The sequence below is a fragment of the Mastomys coucha genome, unplaced genomic scaffold (genome assembly GCF_008632895.1).
Source record: "Mastomys coucha isolate ucsf_1 unplaced genomic scaffold, UCSF_Mcou_1 pScaffold11, whole genome shotgun sequence".
NCBI classification, from domain to species: Eukaryota; Metazoa; Chordata; class Mammalia; order Rodentia; family Muridae; genus Mastomys; species Mastomys coucha.
In genome coordinates this window covers 17,000,924-17,019,813 of record NW_022196893.1, presented here as the reverse complement: position 1 = coordinate 17,019,813, position 18,890 = coordinate 17,000,924, and the positions used below count along the sequence as shown (strand labels likewise).

Below are 18,890 nucleotides of genomic sequence, written 5' to 3'. Positions count from 1 at the left end.
ACCCTAAGGAACGTGGAGCATTTGAAACTCTTTGAGCCTCTTATTGTCTGAAATGAGTTTAAATGCTTTTCTGTGTGTGGAGCCCAGAGGCTTGGTTGTTTAAAGGCACTTGGTGCATGTCCTAGAGGCAAGGTGAGCATGCTGTCTTTCAGGTGCTTCGTGTGCAGGCAGAGCAAGCAACAGCTGGAAGAAGAACAGAAGAAAGCCTTGTATGGCCTAGAGAACGCTGGTAATCCTTGCGAGTGTGTCCTCACGCACGCCTCAAAGCACATGACCGCTCCTGGCTGTCTACCCCACCTCCCTCTCTGCCTGGGTGTACTGTGTCCATTTTCCTGTCTAGTTCCAAGCAGTCATTTCAGCTTAGGAAATGCTAGGGAGCATTGATATTTGTAGGAAGGTCTTCCATCACTGTCACAAGGCTGGCCAGAGCCACGGCTGCCGTTCCAGCTGCTATGAAATGTGGATTGGCAAAGGTCCTGCCTGGGCTTGACTGAACTCGTGCCTTCCGCTATACTCATCACAAGGTCTTTGTTACACCCCTTCCCTGCAAGAATGACAGCTATAGTGTGTGGATAAAGGGGCATGTCACAGGCCTTATAGCACTGTCTATGGACTCTCGAGACTGGAATTTTGTGTTGTATTCTTTTACAAGCTATTGCTCTTTTAAAATTTTTTAGACCGCTCAAAATCTGTGGCAACCGTTCTTAGCCTATAAGTCTTATAAAGAGAAATGGTAGCTCAGACTGACCCCTCCATAGGGCTGCTCACCCTGGTTAATAACCTGCTGCTCCCCAAAAGACCTGCTGGGGTCCCGAGGTGAGTGGGTGGTTCCATGGAATGTAGTCAGGCTAGAATGAAAGCCAAGAGCGCGCAGCAGGAGGAAGAGCAGCCAGCACCCCCTGCATGCTGTGCAGCTGCCTCTGTGCCACACTGACCTTAGCGCCCACCTGCTGTCCTATGCAGAGGAAGTGGAAGAGTGGCAAGTGGCGTGTGGGAAGTTCCTGGCCATCAACGCCACCACCATGTCCTGTGCTTGTCCTCGGAGCCCTGAGGGCCTGTCCCCATTTGCCCATCTGGGAGATGGGTCTTCTGACCTCATCCTTATCCGGAAATGCTCCAGGTTCAACTTCCTGAGATTCCTCATCCGGCACACGAACCAGGAGGACCAGGTGAGGCGCATGCACTCTTGCCCCGAGATCATTTACGTTTGGGCAATCCCCCTGCACTAGTTTGTAGGATCTGCTGTTAACTCCAAGGAAGGGAAACCTTTGGATGTGTATTTCATACTCCTTAAGCTCCTTGTCAGTTCCTGCATTGGAATTTTCATTTAAAAAATATGAATCAGGGTGCCAGAGAGATGGCTCAGCAGTTAAGAGCATTGGTTGTCTTTGCAGAGGAACTACATTCAACTTTCCAGCACCCACACAATGGCTCTCAACTGTCAATGGCTCCAGTTGTAGAGGATCCAATGCTGTTTTCTGGCCTCCACAGGCATCAGGCATGCACATGGTGTACAGATATACATGCAAACAAATCCCACTCCCCCAACACACACACTTAAAAATAACCATTTTTTTGTGTGTGTGTGCCAGGTGTTGATGGCGCACGCCTTTAATCCCAGCACTTGGGAGGCAGAGGCAGGTAGATTTTTGAGTTTGAGGCCATCCTGGTCTACAGAGTGAGTTCCAGGACAGCCAGGTCTACACAGAGAAACCCTGTCTTGAAAAAACAAAAATCAAAACAAAACAAAAAAAAAAAACCCAACCAAACAAAAATAGAAATAGAGAATTCTACAAATCACCCCTAATGAACCATGTTAGCATTCTCTCTAAACTCCACCCCACAGTTACCTGGCAGTAGCCAGGTAGGCCTGGCCCACTATAAAAGGGGCTGCTTGCCCTCTCCTCCCTCTCTTGATCCCTTGCTTCTCTCTTTCTCTTGCTCTCCCCTTCCCCGCTCTCCATGTGCTCATGGCCATGGCTGGCCACTACTTCTCTACTCTCTTCCTCCTTCTGCCTTTCTCTGCCTCTACTACCCTCTTAACTCCCCTCACCATGCCCTGAATAAACTCTATTCTATACTATACCGTCATGTAGCTGGTCCCTTAGGGGCATGGGCCTGCTGAGGCATTCCCTTCCCCCATGCCTGACTACACCCCCATAGAATATAACCCCTACCTCTTTATCTTTTGTTTTGTCTTGTTTTATTATTGTTGTTTTTATTTTTTTCGAGACAGGGTTTCTCTGTATAGCTCTGGCTGTCCTGGAACTCACTCTGTAGATGAGGCTGGCCTTGAACTCAGAAATCCACCTGCCTCTGCCTCTCAAGTGCTGGGATTAAAGGCATGCGCCACCATTGCCCGGCTCCCTCTTTATCTTTTTATAAACACATCAAACCATAGGATTCTTTAAAGTATTTTTATCTGCAGAGGATTTTTAAAAATTATGTGTGTGTGTGTGTGTGTGTGTGTGTGTGTGTGTGTGTGTGTAGGTATGTGCATGTTAGTGCAATTGCTCACAGAGAACAGATGTGTTAGATTACCCTGGAAATGAAGTTAGAAGTAGTTGTTGAGCTGCCTGATGTGGGTTCTGGGACCCAAACTTGGGTCCTTTGCAAAAGTGGTATGAGCTCGTAACCTCCGAGCCATCTCCCTAGCCTCAGGCCTGAGATTTCAAAGGTATTGGCAGTTATGTGGCGCTCCTGGGAGGAAAGTGCACATTCCATCTCTTAAGGTGTCCGATGCGGAGGGCTGATGGCCTGTAGACACTTGTATTCGTCTTCACAGGACTGTGAGTCCTGGCTGGCCAAAGCAGCCGAGGTGGGGGGCTCGACTCACACACTCACTGCCACCCCACAACGTTTGCCTTGACAGTTTGACTTCACTTTCGTCGAAGTGTATCGAGTCAAGAAATTCCACTTCACATCAAAGCACGTTGAAGATGAGGACAATGACTTGAAGGAACTGGAGAAGCAGAAGTTTGGGCAGATCTGCAAGGACAACCCCCCTTGCGCCTGCTCAGCCTCCCGAAGCTCCTGGAACTGTGATGGGGAGATCCTGCAAAGTCCCTCCATCGAGGTCAGGTGAGTGCGCGGCACCCCCACCACCCGCCCAGATGTCTGTCCGCGAGTGCTGTCTCCACTAAAGAGTGTTCCACAGACATCTCAAGAGCTCACTGGGATTTGCGGTGGAAAGCACGAGGCTTTATGCCCGGTGTGGAAGCTGTGCACTCTGCCATTGGCATGGGACAGGTGCTGACTTTGTGGCGCTCTGCATTGCAGACAGGTTACTGGGGTTTTGAGGCTCCTCTGCTCTATTCTTTCTCTGCCATACTTACCATTCTGCCCTTGGTCTCTGTCAGTCATAGTCCCCCTCTCTAGTAAAAATAAGCAAAAGTGACTGGCTTCCTAGGTGCTTTCTAAGTCCTGGATTCCCTGTCCTCCCCCCACACACACCCTGTGGCCCCTACTGCCATCCCATGCCCCAACGCCTATTGTCAGTGAGGGGTGCTCAACATTGGGATATGGAGCACCAGGCTGGAGTTAGAGGGATCGGGAAGGGCATACTGATTCTGTCAGGCAAAGAAGGAGGACATATGAGCCTCAGAGGAGCCCATAGAGGCCACACCACACAGCCTTAGGGGCCTTGGAAGCCTCAGGTGGCCCATAAGGACATATGCAAGAACCTGGGGCCAGGTGGCTGGCTCTGAGTGACTTCACCGAGGTACCCAAAGTCAGCTCACAGTCACTCTAAGCCAAGCTTACAGGGTTGAGACTGAGCCTCGAGTGCCCAGCATCCAAGCAGTGAGTAGGCAGGAGGAAGGCTCTCATGCCCATTCTTGCTGGTGGAGGGCATTTGTTCCCTAACATGTGGTACTGGGATAGAAACCAACAGAACAGAACAAGGAAAATTCTCACCCCACAAAAAGAATAAAGCTGTCTTTTGAGAACAGACTGTCAGTGTGGTTGTAAAGCGCATTTGGAGACCACGGGAGAATGGTGAGATTCCGGGAGGTGCGGGGCTCGGGTCAGCTGTGAGTGGTGGGGACACACGTGGGGTTTAAACACCACTGTTTGTCCCTGCAGGGTCCACTGCCAGCTGGTGCGCCTCTTTGCTCGAGGAATTGAAGAAGAGTCCTAAACAAGAGTCTCAAAGCCCAGGAGCCATCAGCCTTGAGCTTGGGGAGTGTGGAAATTACTTAAGAAAAATCCGACAGACCAATTATGTTGATATATCCATTTGAATTTAGAAATTTATTTTTGATAGGTAAATCTTGGTTTTTCGAAAAGACAGCTCTGTCAACAATTCTGTATCCATACCTGGCATGCTTGGCTCCGCTCCTGCGCTTCCAAGTCGCTTTTCAATTGTTCTCAGCCAACGGCACTTGCTGGTTTGGTGCATCGGCTTCCTAGATTTTAGCCATGCTGACCATGCAGACTTCAAGACAGCCCTTTAGTGGGCCACACTGCAATAATTTTAGGGACATTATAACTTGACTACGTCCCAGGAATCAGGTTACACCATCTGGACACACGGGTAACGACCCGGTCACCCTGACCCCTTTGGTGAGACTTTCTCTGGAGTCGTCCGTGACCAGGTTTGGGAAGGTAGCTAGCCAGTGGTCTTTGCCTTCGCTTTACACCCACCTTCATTTATGATCAGGATGTCGCTATGTGGCCCTTGCCACACACCACAACTGTAACTCAGCGATATCCTCGTACAGCCACGCCTGCAGAGCAGGGCCATGTCACTTCGAGAAGACACCCAGGGTGACTGATGTCTCATCTTCAGGATCTCTACATCTGCTGCCATCACAGCTGCATCCTGCGACACAATCTGGCAAAGTACCCACTTGGAAGCTTCATTCTATCAGCTCTGGTAGCCTGCACACGCTGGCCAGGGTGGTCTGTGAAGCACTGGCTAAGAGGAGGCTCTGTTCGGAATCAAAGCACTTTCATAGCTGGGTTTTGAGGGAGGTAGGGGGTGGTGGGGACAGAGGGCAACTTGCACACACAGAGGGGACTCAGCCCGACTGTCACCAGCAGGATGGTGGGTGATCTCAGGTCACCCCCTGGGGTACTCAGGTGCAAGCCTTATGTCTACTCCTGGGTCCACATCCATTCTTCCCGCACCGTGGATTCTATTCCATGTGCTTATTCACAGCTTTCTCCCTGTCCATCTTGTCCTATATCCAATGTAATCCACATCTTAGCTATTTGTTCGATCTCCACAAGGGGGCCTCTAGCTGCTCTGGCTGAAACCCTGGGCTCATGACCAGTTTTCCTCTGAAGGCATTCCAAACCCAGGGGCTTCTCAACCACACATACTATGGCCCGTACTGTGTCTCTACTAGATGGATGCATCTGAAATGGGTATAAAAGGGTTTTAGGAGAAATTCAAGACTATGCAGCAGCTTAAACTTGATTTGCAAACGGGGAAGGGCACTGACTGTTACAAGAGCAGGTTTTAGGTTCTGCATTGGGGAAAGTGTGCATCTCGTGCGGGTCCTGTTACTCGCTACAGAGTTCTGCAGGCCTCACCGCAGAATGATGCTCTTTCTAGATGCACCGCTTTCTAGATGCTCTTGCACTGACTTCTGTTTTGAGGCATACAGGAAATCCTCTGTTTAGTATTCAGTCCCAACCAGACAAAAGAGCAGCTGTAAAGGCTGCTTTAGGGGCCACTTGAAAGGCAATTGTGCGGCGGTGCTATTATGATTTTCGAGTAGAAAGCTGGCTAGAAAGAGTAAATGTACCTAGCAGTCTCTATCCAGATCTGTCCCTGGATGGGCAGAACCCCAAGGTGCCAGACTAGCAGCTCTGTGAGTAGGTAGGCAGCCCTGGTGCAGCGTGAGGGCAGATGCTTTGGTTGGCCACCTCAATGTGGCCCCTCACCCCTGGCATTCCAGAGGGAGCTCAGGGCCCGAGGCAGCTGTGGGTACCCCTGGATCTCAGGAACTGCCCTCTCCTCCAAGGATTCAGGTCTTCACTGGCCTGGCTACATAAGACTCATGCCCTGGTCCACCCTCTGCCACTGCCAGTTCTGGAGGAGAGATGCAGATAGAGGGTGCTTTGACGGTGCTTAGCAGTGCAAGCCACGTTTGCAATCTCAAACCCTGGCGCTATCACAGAACATCATGAGTGTCAGGCACTCATGACCCTTGTCACAGGTGTGCAGGATGGGGGGGAGCTTGACATTCCCAAGCAGTAGACAGTCTCCATGATGCTTTTTAGATGCAATACCCCAACCTCCCCAGGTCTTAGGTATTTTAGGAGGAAAAAACAGGGGTAAAGGTTAGACAGTGGTGACTTAGGATCCCATAGAGGGTCTGGTCCATGTTTTAACTCCCTCTGTAGCCCACTGGTGCACACCAATTAGGCAGCAGTCATATGCGGTAACTTATTCTTGTTTATGGAAACTAAGCGGCGGGAACGGGCAGCACTGGTTTCCCAGGGGATGCTTCCGGCCTCAGTGCAATCTCCTGGAGCTGGGAGCACTGACGAGAATGGCCCAGTATGCCTCCTGGTCTTGCTGGCTTCAAGATTAGGAAGTGGCATATATGCTCTGATATGTTTGAGAAGACAAAAAAATAAAAAAATTAAAAAAATAAAGTTACTTTGGGCAGAATATGGCTTCCCCTCACCCCCTCCTTTATAAGTTCTTTTCAACACAGATTTAAAAAAAAAAAAAGTTGAAAACACAGTTTAATGAATCTTTGCTAAGAAATGAAGTGACACCCTACATATTCACGGTGCTCTCCCGGACTTATCTACCCCTCCCCCATCCCCCTTGTGGGTCACTCTGCTGTCATTTTAACATTTGAGCAGTCACTCCCTGTGTCACCTGGAGTGCATCTCACACAGCATTATTACTTAGCCAGTAGGCTCTGCCATTGGCCTGAAGGAAACGCGACAGGTGTTCCTCTTGAGACTCGTCTCTTACTGATACAGCTGTGCTCACATGGTATAGCTATGCTATACCATGGGCTGAGAGCATGAACGCTGTCTCTGTAGAGCCAGTCACAGTGGCACAGATCAGGGCCAGGCACCAACAGTGGCCCATCTGGGTTTTGACTTCCAGGTTTTCCCGTATCCCCCTTCGTCCATGTCGGTATCTGAATCAATCAAGTCACAGCCAGAGATCCATCTGCTCAGGACCCCAGGCTGGCAGAGAGCACACAGCTCAATGGAGTCAAGGCCTACACTGCAACCCCAAGGCATTGCCTGGTCCAAACTCGCCCTCACACACCCAGGGCCAGCCATTTTTCCCGCCTGTCTTCTGGACCCAGGGACTACTTCCTGCTCCCAGCCTCCCACACAACAGGGGGGCGCAGGAGAGCAATCAGCACCCACTCTCCCATCCCACTTCAGACCCAAAAGGACTCTGCTGTGGTGTAGGCCTGGAAGCTACCCAGCTGCTCTACCAACCAACATCGACACACTCTGCTAAGAACAGAGGATTCCCCAGATTGAGCACAGAGCATTTTAGGTTTATTAAATAAAAATTATAATTTATACAAGACTTTGTATCTAAACAAGGTTTTCTTTTTTTAAAAAAAATGTGACAGAGGATTTTTTTTTCCTATCAATTCTTTATAGAATGATTCTTTTGTAGAACAAAAGTTACACCAGTAACAGTTATGTACAGATCCAAAACAGACTCAAGCTGCACACATACAAAATTGAACATTCTAGGTCAGTGATTAGTGAGCAATTAAACACCTGCCCAGATCACACAATCCAGTACAAACTCCAGTGTCTCTGTAAGTATGCCCAGAAGCTGCATAGGCCCCTGTCCCAGCCCTGTCCCCCTAAGCTCCACCCATAGACCTGCCAGTGGCTAATGGTAGAACTTGGGGCCACCGCCACCTCCCTGACCCACTACTCTAGCCCATGGTCAGTCTTCATCTCTCTTTCCCAGAGAAAGAGACTCAAACTAAACCACTTATTCCACCCTGAAAGCCTATGCAGCTTAAGGCCTCTCTGTAGCACGCCAGGTGGCAACACTCACCAACCAGGGCACTGCCAGGGTCCATAAAGCGTTAGCCAGCATGTGTGGCTATCACTCATGAAGCCATTCCACAGACAGGTCAGAGGCCTTGTCTCCCATCTGGCATGGTGGGGTGCTCCTCTCACTCCATGCTCTTCATAGCACAAGCATTTTGCAGGGGCCCAAGCCACAGCCCTGGGTGGAGGGTCCTGCCTCCCCGTTCAGACTCCTCCGTCTATGTACCTGGAGCTGTGTGGCCTTTGCTGCACATCTGGAGTGGTATATGTGCTTAATCTGGTTGCCTGGCAAGCCCTTCCCACCCCCCAGTGTGTGGCCTGAAGACCCTGGGAATGAGGTGTCATGAGCCCAAGCCACCAGGCCTCACACCCACACCAGCAAACGAGCGTTGGAGCAAAGGTAAAAATTACATTTGAAAAATGGTACAAAAATAAGAAAGACAGCTTGCTCTCTGTAAAAAATATAATCTTCTGATTCTTCAAAAAAGCAATCTCAGTGACATCTGAAGGGCTCGGGACAAGCTGAAGGAGCCAGAGTGGTCCACCTAGGGAAATCCACAGGTGGCGTAGTGGTTGCCCCCTTCAGAGGCCCAGGCCTGCAAGATGGCCCACCCGTGAAGTCTCCACCTTTGTCGGGGCAGGGAGCTCGGATAGGGTGGGATCTGCCTTATCACTGCAGGTCGTGCAGTAAGAGACAATAAATACTGTTAGATGCTAGAGGACAGGGCAACTCCGGCCCCTAACCTCTAGGCTCTGCCCACAGCTGTCTACTGTGGCACAGGGCCCTCCTAGATCTCCCTGACAGCCCCTTGGGCCAGCTCCTTGAACCCATCCGATTACCCAGAGTGACAGCAGCCTGGAGGCCAAACACCAGCCAGATGACCACGGAGTGTCTCACTTAACAGCAGAGTGGAAAACTCCCCCTGCCCCAAAACCTTCCAAAGAGCAAAGTGTTAAAAAGGTGTGCTTTTGCCGACGTGCCATTCTGGACCCTCTCCGGATACCAACCACGGGCCTGACCTCTTGGCTGGAGTGTCAGGCCAAGATGAGCCAGCTGAGTGATAGATAACTCATGCCCAGACGCTGGAAATGGAGGGGGAGGTGCCCCCAAAACACCAAGCCCTGAGAGGCCCTACTACCCAGAGCCTCGAAGTGACCACAGTAGGTCCAACACGGAAGGAGGGTCAGAGGGCTGGGTGAGGTGACTGGCCATTTCTTCAGTGGAGAGGGGCCTCTCCACCATTCCTCTCTGTCTTACCACCCCTGCAGGAAGGAGCCACAACCATTCCCAGCTATGGCTTTGGTGGAAAAAGCCTCCGGAGAACAGGGGTCGTAAGACCAAGGAGCCTCTCAGGATGGCGGGGACTGGATCTCTACCCAGGCCGGGAAGGAGAGCGAGGAGATGTGCTTAGCAGGGCCTGGGGACCAGCGTCTTGTATGCGCCATCCTTCAAATGGGTTAAGAGGATCCTCTGCCCACCTGTGTCCACAGGTGGGCATGAAGGAGCTTCATGTGCTCAGCACGGGCCAGCCCGGCACCGTTCCATGTGAGTTCCAGCCCTTCTGGTCTGCAGAGCCTAGGCCAGTATCACCAGCCACAGTCCAGGAGAATTATTGCCATAGATCATCGTGTGAGGAACGTCTGCTCCTCCAGCCAACGGTTGGAAAGGATTCCAGCAACATCTCAGAGTCAATACTAGCTGTCACCGCCAGAGGCCGCTGCAGAGGTGATTTTCACATACTGGCTGAAAATGGTCTCAAAGGCTTCATCTCTGTGCACCATGGCACCGAACACCAGGGGCTGGTGGAGAAGAAATGGATTGGGCAGGGGATGGATTGGGAGATGAGCACTTCATAGCCAGGTTGGAGCTACTGTGGCCCCTGTCAGACCAGGGCAGCAGCCAGGCAGGGAGTAGATGGCCTAGCAAATGACCACTCTTCTCACCCAGAAGACTCTAGCCCGAGGACCCAGCCTTTTTTCTTCTTGAATGCATGCAGGATCCTTTCCCTCTGGGCCTCATAAACATGTCTGTCCTGTAACTGTATGGTGCCTACCCAAGCTAAGCTTTCTGGACCTTGAGTCCATGGAGTAGGTTCCTGTGTTGAGGGAGAAGGGAACTTCCCCTCAAGCTGAAACCACATCCCAGGGAGGCTCACTCAGGTCCCCTGGCCAGGAGTAGGGGCAGAAGCCCTGTCCTCTGCCAGGTACTTACTTTCTGGGTTGATGGTGTAGATACGGCAATTCCCATGCCTGAGCCAGGGAGGACGGACAGGACTTTGTACTGAAATGAAAGAGTACAACCATTACCACCTAAGGACAGAGGTGAGGCTAGTCCCCCACATGTTCAGGACACTCCTCCTCTTACAGGATACGCTCCTACAGGTCAGGCACACAGACACCAAGACCGTAGGGGCCTAGGACATTCCAACCACAGGAGGTAAAGGGCTGTGTCTTGTGATTTTGTGGCGCCCTCCACCCAACTCCTGGTGTGGCTGATAGTCTGTGTAAGGCCACCTGTAAGCATGGCTGACCCCTAAGGATAGGCTAGGATGATCCTGGCCCTGGCCTGACAGTGTGCCTTCTGGTTACCTGACTGTGAACCTGGGGGAGTAACTAGATAGCCATGGGCTGAACAAAGGCACCAGAAGAACCCTGTCTTGTACTAGGAATATTCCCGACTATTATGAGCTGGAACCCAGGCAACTTAGTTGGGGAAGCTGGTTGGTCCCATGCTCAACATAGTCATCCTTCCTCTGACTCACTCCCCGCAGCCCCTCCAGATACTGCATACTCCATGTACCAACCCTCTAGGGAAACCGCTAAGCCTCACTCTGTACAAATGTCTGTGAGTGCCTGTGGCAGGACCCCAATGTTTCTGAGGGGGGATGGTCTCAGACCCAGGCAGAAGGTCTGATTTTCCTTTCAAGACAGAGCAAGGGTTGGGATGTAGCTCAGCTGATTGCTTAACATGTGTGAAGCCCTGCGTACCATTCCCAGCAACACACACAAAAACAAACGAACAACAACAACAAGAAAACAAGACAAGTAAACAAACAAAAACCCAACTTCAGGGTTAGCCTGGACTACATGAGATCCAGGAAGCAGGGTGAGGGTGGGGGGTGAGTCCAGTGTGTCAGGCAGACGTCACTCTTGTCCCTTTCTGCATGCAATACTGAGCAGGCCAGGTGGTGAGTCCCGGGGATGTGGGAGAAGTGAGATTGCACTGTGGCCCAAGGTACTCAACTATTTCAGATCACCCCTCCCCCAACCCTGGGCTCACACCCTCAAACTTCTCCATCTCTGTGGCCTACTGACTCCCCAGGCTGTAAGCGATGCGGGATGGGTGGGCACCCACCTTCTGGATGTCTGTGATGTCCATCAGCTTGATCACCTTGTTCCTCTTTGATGACCCAGACTTGGAGCTTTCGAAGCACAGGTAACTAGAAGGGGAGGAAATGCAGAGGCATGGGATATCCACCGGGCCAGGGGGGCTCCTGCCAAGTAGTGTCCTCCCGACTGCCTCCACAGCCATGTGGATGGTCGGTGGTGACCCACCACACTCAGCACCTGGAAGAAACTGAACTTCTCTGTGCTACATCTAGGCCTTTCTGTCCTAGAATATTGATAGCAAGAGTGGCAGAGAGGTGGCCTGAGGCCCCGCCAGGCCGTCCTGGGCAGACTCCTTTGACAGGGGGAGCAGGAAGGGACTTGGGGCTATGGCTATTGCTGCAGATGCAGGGGACAGGATGGTAAAGGGATCCCACGAGGACGACCATCTATATACCCTACCCCTGTTGTAGGCTTCCCTCAGATCCCGCGAGGTGCTGAAGCTTAGCATGGACAAGGTGCTTTGTAGTCCCACAGAGTGGAGAAATGTCAAAGCTACCTTCAGCCTAACCTCACACAGCAAGGGTCATGGGCTGGACCCTCAAAGGTCTCTATAAGAGATTCTAGCCCTTGCCATCTGAATAGCCACGGACCCCACATGAGCATCCCAAATAAGAGAATCCATCAGCCCAAGGGAGGGTGGGCTGGCCCAGGAATGGAGTCAGGAAGTCCAGAGAGCTGGACAGAGTGTGGGACAGAGGTTGGGCAGGAGCATTGCCAAACCTGCTTGCTGGACCTGGGTGTGTGTCTGGGACCCGGGGAGGACCCTCTCCCACTTCCTCCCGGACAGTCATGCTTGGGCCTGTGGCACCACTCACTTCTCCGTCACATACAGAACCCCGTTCCTGATGTAGTCCGTGGGCATCTTCCGGTCTCGGTTAATGAGGCAGCAACGCCAACCATTCTCGCACACTGATGGAGAAAATGGACCTGGAATTTTCTTCCTCTGGAAATACCTGGGCCTTGACCTAGGCTGGTACCTGTCAGTACCAACTTCTTAAAGATGTAACCACATCCACAAGGGACCAGCAGAATAGGTCCAAGTGTGCACTGATGGGGGCACAGTGCTCACCCAGCATAGGCCAACCCTGGGTTCCATGAATACACACAGAGTCCACACGTGGGGGAGGTAGGCCTGTCAGGAGTGAGGGCACCTAGTGTCGGGGGGGCTTTCCTCTAACAGTAACCAAATCAAGCTGCAGTCCTTGATGATTTAAGCAGCTTTTCCCACGCAGAGCCTGCAGCACAGGAGGAAACTCTTGAAAAAGGAGGCTCTGCATCTCACACACTTACTGAAGACCTTTCTAGAAGGCTGACTGGACAACCCAGTCTTGAGGTATCAGTGACAGGTTGCACACTCCAGTGTGCAGGGCACTCAAAGTGCCAGGGCATGCCTGGGCTAGCATCAGGTTTGTACCTTGAAGCTCATCATATGAGAGTCCCCAGCAAGTGGGCAAGGCTGAGCTCCCCACTCGCTGGGGATTCCTGCCTCGAGGAGGCCCACCTGAATCTACGCTGAAAACATAGTTCAGGGACTGTGACGTCATACCTCCTCCTCTTATGTCACCTCTCCTGGGAAGGAAGTCTGGGCCTTTTCCTCAGCCTGTCCTGGAGGTGGGGTCATGTCTTCTGCATGGGCTTAGGTCCTTCCCCAGTCTTCCCTCTCCTCCATGACTGGCTGGGTCAAGGACTCATCTCATGCGTACCTGCTAGTGGGCGCTCGTTTTCAGTCAAGTTAAAGATTTCGTGGAAGTTCCCCTTCTTGGTGCTGTGAAAGCGTCCAGCATCTTCATCCTTACTCAGACCAGCTGGAGCACTGGAGACGTAGCTCCGCGATGAGGCTGTCTGCAGCTGCCAACAGCATACCATCCTGGTCAGGCTCTGGTGTAAGACAGCTGGACACGGTGCTGGTATGGGGACACACTGGCCTGCCTGCCTATACCAGCTGCTAACTGACAGACAGGCTCTATCCCCTCTGAAAAATGTGGAGTGTAGCTCCCACAGGTCCCTTTCAGGGCAGTCCTGCAATGGATATATTCTCTTTGCTACCTGGGCTAGGTGAGATAGCCCCCCCACCCCCAAGATGCACACAACGCTGGAATGAAGCCTGGGTTCCAGAATACACAAGGACATGGCTACACAAGGGCAGTTAAAATTGACATTTCAGAAGTCAACTGGCCACACAAGTCTAGAAAATCAATCACAGCACAGCGATGTCATAGCATTGGCTTGAAGCAGCCCCAAGAGGGCTTTCACACGGACACAGTACCTTGTCACGCCCTGATGGCTGGCCAGAAAGGAGACAACAGGCACACATGTGGCCATCGCAAAAGAAAAAAGGGGGTATGTGTGATGTGAACTTGTAAGCACAAAGAGCTGAACATAATTCAGCACAGACACATGAGGCCTGTGGGACACAGGGGACAGAGTGGCCTCCACCAGCATGTATCAGTCATGACCAAGCTTCTGGTCTCGAGCCCTAGGAAGTCTCTGTCCCAGCCAGTCCAGGACTAACACGGGCCCTCGGTTTGTCCCCAAAGGCCACGCTGTGTCCTGGGTGACCCTCTACCTGTTGGAAAAGAGCCAGCAGTGCTTCTCCAGCCTGGCTGCTCTGACCTATGGCTGACCTCAGCTTCCCAACAGGTCCTGCTGTCCTGGGCCCCAGAGTGTGACCACTGCAACCCAACTCAGTGTTTCACTCTTACAAAAAGCAGCGGGTCACTGGGGCACCCACATGGAGACTCTACTATAACTTCTTACACATATCTGGGAGCACTGCTGGGCCTGAGCACCCCACCTGCCTAAGGCCCCGAGGAGAACACACTGGTCTACTCCTCCCAGGCCTGGCTGCCCCTGAGGTAGAAAGTGGAGTGGTCACAGGGGAAAACCTTACGGTGCTTTCCACCGTCTTTCTCAAAGGCTGTTAAGATCTGGAAAACCCCAGGCTCCAAGTAAGCGGGAGGTGAGAACCAGAGGTCAGGGTCCATCAGCTTCGCAGTTCTACTTGCACCCTCCTCAAGGAGGTGGGGTTGGGAGACTTACCCTGCGTGACACGGTGGCACCAGCACGCTCCTTGAGCTGGGGGTCAGTGGGCAGGCTCCTCCAGATGATATAGGGTGTGTCATACTTGGCTCGAAGTCTTGGGCAGCGTTTGAAGATGAAGTCAATTAAGAAAAACTTAATGCCAGCATAGAGACCTGAGGAGAGAGCAGGGATCCATCCATGCAGACAGAGGGCAGACACTCTGGCCCATCCCCCCATCTTGTGTGCCATTTCCTCCGTTTCCCCCCTCTTACCAACAGCAAGGCCCACCAGGCGGTAGGGGAAGAAGCAAGAAGCCAGAAAGGCGGCCCACAGAGCGACATAGAGCTTCTGCGTGATCTCAGGTTGCACCCACATGAACAAGCTGGAAGGAAGATGGAGGTCAGGCCAGGTGATGCACACCACCCTCGCTGCAGGGACAGCCACTTACTTCTTGATCTTTTCCAGAATGTCGGCCATCTTGCCAAAGAGATTCTGCATGAAGAAGAAACTGAAGTGACTACAAGCTGGAGGGCCTGTCAGTCACACAGACACACCCAGAAGGGCACCGGGGAAATACACAGCCCAAGATCACTAGAGCCCGGTGGTCCTACTCATCCACTCCTGGGTCTGAGGCTGTCTGATCTAAAGCTAAGCTCATTGGATGTAAGAGGGCAGATGATGTTGAGCTCTGGCTTTCTAGGGATGCTCAGCCCTGGTGGTGAGGGGCTCTGTTCACGTAAGGCCAGAGATTCATCAGGAAGCCATGAATCCCCTGCCCCCTCACCAGAGTGAGAGAGATGGACTAGAAGAGGCAGGTCAACACACAGAAGACTTGTAAGGCCTCTGGATTAGGGTTCCTCCCTCCCAGGGTAAGGGGCAAGCTCGGAGCTGGTACCTGTGCTTTCTGGGCGACATCCAGCACCAGCTGGAACTTCTCAGACACGGTCAGATCTTCCTTTGCTGGTTCCTTCAGTCAAAGGGGAGAGAGAATTTTCCACTGGAATTTAACAGTTCAGAGAAATTACTGACAACACAGCATGAAGACTCCCAGCCCCAGGGATCTGTGGGTCACTGCTGTCCAATACAGCCAGAGGACTGGGTGCAAACGCATTTGCTGGGCTAAGGGTAGAATCTCTCCTTGTGCTTGCTGCCTTGCCCCAGTGCGGGTGGGGGGGAGCATACACAGTGGTGGGCAAAGGCCCTGACTCACCCCCCACCCTAGCTCACTGCACTGGTATATCCTGTCAAAACCTCCCCTGCTCACTTCTTGACAGACAGGATAACTGAGGCAGGCCCATTTATGTTCCCATGACTATTGCTTCAGTAAGAATCTCCTAAGGGCCCCACAGTCCCACGGCTGGGCAAGACCGGCCTGCCTTATTGGAGATTGCCCAATTCCTAGGCACTCCACAGAATATTAAGTATGTACATTACAGGCATGGTGGCCTCCCTCTGTGCCACAGGCTCCACAGTCCCTTTAGACTCTAGAGCAGAGGTCCTCAGCCTGTGCATCACGACCCCTTCGGGGGTTGAATGGCCCCTTTGCATAGATTATTTACAAGCCAGGCAGGGGCTAGACAGAGGTTCTGGCGTCCAGGACAGAGTCATGACCACTTGTCTGGCATCCTGTTGGCCTCCCTACTCACTAGCTATATGGAGGCTATAAGAATTCCCTTCTTGCCTATACAGCAATCTCAGGTAGAAAAGGTCAGCTGGGACAGATGGACAGGGCAATCTGCTTCTAGGCACTGAAGACTGGCCCAGTTGAGCATCTGAGTTTGTAGCCTGAAGCTCAGGGGGGCCATGCCTGGCCCCCTGGCAGGGCAGGATGCTCATCTGGATTCCCCATGATGTGGCCCCCGGGTTATGATTTCTGACTGGTTAAGACAGAGGGACAGATTGCCCCCCGGGACTCACCACAGCTTCAGACACTTCTGGCACAATGCTCCATTGTATCCGCCAGCCCCTGAAATACAGAAGCCGCCACGACCATGAAAACAACGTCACCTTTCGAGGGACAACAATGAGCTATCAGCTGGGTTACCAGCTAGAGGAGGGCCCATCTGCTCCTTCAGGGATGGACACATAGGAGAGACCCCGGAAGCTGGGCTGCTCGGCCCTGAGATCTCACTGGTTACCCATGCTAGTTTCTCCTCTGCTGGCGCATGTGCAAAGGCAGCCGTTGTGGATATGGAGAAGCCCAACACTACCTGTTTGATCTTATTATGCTGGCTGACTGGTCTGTTAATAAAGTTTTATTGACATCAGCAATGTCTCTTAGTGGATTGATGGTGATTAGGGGCTGGGGACTAATGGGGACTTAATCAAGTCCCGAGACAGGCACAGAAGAGGAGCTGAGAGGAAGTCTAGAGACAAGTGCTCTGCGACAAGCCAAGGCAGGAGGCTAATGTTCACTCCTAGGAGCAACCACAGGTAAAGCCTCCAACCTAGGAGATGCAGCTTCTCCAGAAAGGGCTGTCCAGTGAGGACACAGAGTGACAGAGGGAATGGCCTCAGCCTTGGTGGACTGAAGAGCCTCAGCGCAGGTGTGTGTGTGTGTGTGTGTGTGTGCATGCCGCCAACACTGTGAACTCTAACCTTGCCTGCTCAGCGCTTCCTTCTTATAACCAACCACCATCGCTATGTTCATGGGGGTGCAGCGTACTGTACTGTTGCCCACCCACCCCAGGGTTGGGGAGAACCTCCTGCATAGCACACAGCACCCCAAGGAGGCAGATGGGGTGGTACTGAAGCTAAGCCACCACTGCCTGCCCCCTGAGGTCTCCAGAGCCTCTCGGAGGACCACCCGTAAACGTGACTACGTGGCATAGCTTGTGTTACAGCAGTATGGGGAAGCAGGCCACCCAGCATGGCCATGTGCCATGCAGCCACGCAAGAGCCAGGGTCACCTACCTGGCGATGAGGTAATTGAGGGACAACCTCAGAATTGCTAGGAACAGGAACATGGGAATGGCCCAGCCATGCCATACAGCATTCATGTATACCTGCGGGTGAAATGTGAGAGCGTGGTTAGGGACGTGTTGGAAGGTGAGGAACAGGCAAACAGTGCTCTGAGACATGCTGTGTCCCACCTACTTCCTCCCAGCACTAAGAGGGACCAGACCCAGCTCAGCAAACATCCAGGGAACCAGGACATGCGGGATGGGGCAGTCGGAAAGTCTGCTTTCGAGACAGGTCCACATAGGCAGGCAGTGGACAGGGAGGCTTCTCTGTGTGAGTAGGGACCAGAAAAGGATGGTAGGGGCCCATGAAGAAGTCCTGCTTGTCCCCAGTGTGACTCCCATGCCTGGGTTCTGCTAGCTGATGAGGAGGCTCACCACTGCACACACCCATATTGCTGACAGAGAGACTGAAGCTGAGCATGCCTAGAGCCCAAAGGAGAACTGTCTGGGTGTTGCCCCGTAGGGGCCTCACGGGGAAGACTGGCCCAGGCATCCTGCTGGCCCTCCCCAGCCTGGAGAAAACTCACAGTGAAGGCGATGGCAGAGGTGTAGATGGAGTACCAGTCAGATAAGGCAGACAGGTTCTTCACGAAGTTGGTGACAGGCTTGGCACCACGCTCTGGGGACAGAACAGACCGAAACAGTCAGCACAGCAGGAGCTGGTCCTATAGCACACGAGCAGGGTCACATGGGCCCCCATGGCAGAAGCAAAGCCAGCTCACTGGTTACACTGGGTGTAAGACCCAACCCACTGAAGGCTCCTGCTGCCAGTGTCCCTCCTGATCACTGACTGCAGTCCCCATAGGATGATGCCGCCTGCCCCCAGCATAGCCCACAAGTAGCAGAAGATAAGGAAGAGAAGAAACAGTGATGGCAGCTGCCATTGGCACTCTGAGGGGCTTAAGGATTATCAGAGGACTGAGCCATATTTCACCCTGAAACCACTGGGCTTTCAACCTGTGGTCGGGACCCCTTTGGGGGTGGGGTCAAATGACCCTTTCATAGGGGTCACCTAAGACCATCTGAAAACACAGACACTTATGTTATGATTCATAACAGTAGCAAAAGTTACAGTTATGAAGTAGCAACAAAAATAATCTTATGGTTGGGGGTCGCAGCAGCAGGAAACTTGAGAACCGCTGCTCTAAATTCTGAATTGACCAGAGCAGGCTCAACACTCCATTGGCCCTGAAGGTGGTGTGTCCCAGGCATACAACACCACAAGCTTTTGTTCTCGGGGAGGACAGGGGAGGAGTTGCCCTTAAATGCTTTTCTAGAGAGTTCTATTCAGCTCACAATCACAGAGGCTGCCCTCTCCCTCTTCCCCTTCCCCCTCTGCTCCCTCCTTCTTCCCCTCTCCTGCATTCCCCCTCCCCCTACTCTTCTACCCTTCCCTCTTCCTCTCTTCTCTCTGTCTCCTCTTCCTCTCTTCACCTTTCCTCCTCCCCATCTCTTCCTCTCCTTCATCCCTCCCCTCCTCCTCTCTTCCTCCTCTCCTTCTCCTCCCCCCGC

At 52.5% G+C, this 18,890-nt stretch overlaps 2 protein-coding genes across 4 annotated transcripts in view; one reads left to right on the top strand and one right to left on the bottom strand.

The window, feature by feature from the left end:
* The window catches only part of Cerk (ceramide kinase), a 48,874-nt gene extending 42,249 nt beyond the window's left edge, over window positions 1-6,625 (top strand). The window contains exons 10-13 of the mRNA XM_031352161.1: window positions 153-229; window positions 964-1,169; window positions 2,873-3,081; window positions 4,084-6,625. Coding sequence (XP_031208021.1) covers window positions 153-229; window positions 964-1,169; window positions 2,873-3,081; window positions 4,084-4,138 — 547 coding nt within the window. The 3' untranslated portion in view covers window positions 4,139-6,625. The remainder of the gene's footprint in view (window positions 1-152; window positions 230-963; window positions 1,170-2,872; window positions 3,082-4,083) is intronic.
* An 841-nt stretch (window positions 6,626-7,466) lies between these two features.
* Gramd4 (GRAM domain containing 4) overlaps window positions 7,467-18,890 on the bottom strand; it is a 79,343-nt gene continuing 67,919 nt past the window's right edge. For all 3 annotated transcript variants that reach the window (XM_031352149.1, XM_031352141.1, XM_031352131.1), the window contains exons 8-19: window positions 17,906-17,997; window positions 17,329-17,420; window positions 16,333-16,381; window positions 15,311-15,382; window positions 14,864-14,907; window positions 14,688-14,797; window positions 14,434-14,588; window positions 13,098-13,242; window positions 12,210-12,303; window positions 11,360-11,444; window positions 10,217-10,285; window positions 7,467-9,804 (exon numbers count right to left, since the gene is read on the bottom strand). In XM_031352149.1, the coding sequence (XP_031208009.1) occupies window positions 9,700-9,804; window positions 10,217-10,285; window positions 11,360-11,444; window positions 12,210-12,303; window positions 13,098-13,242; window positions 14,434-14,588; window positions 14,688-14,797; window positions 14,864-14,907; window positions 15,311-15,382; window positions 16,333-16,381; window positions 17,329-17,420; window positions 17,906-17,997 (1,112 nt within the window). In that variant the 3' untranslated portion in view covers window positions 7,467-9,699. The remainder of the gene's footprint in view (window positions 9,805-10,216; window positions 10,286-11,359; window positions 11,445-12,209; window positions 12,304-13,097; window positions 13,243-14,433; window positions 14,589-14,687; window positions 14,798-14,863; window positions 14,908-15,310; window positions 15,383-16,332; window positions 16,382-17,328; window positions 17,421-17,905; window positions 17,998-18,890) is intronic.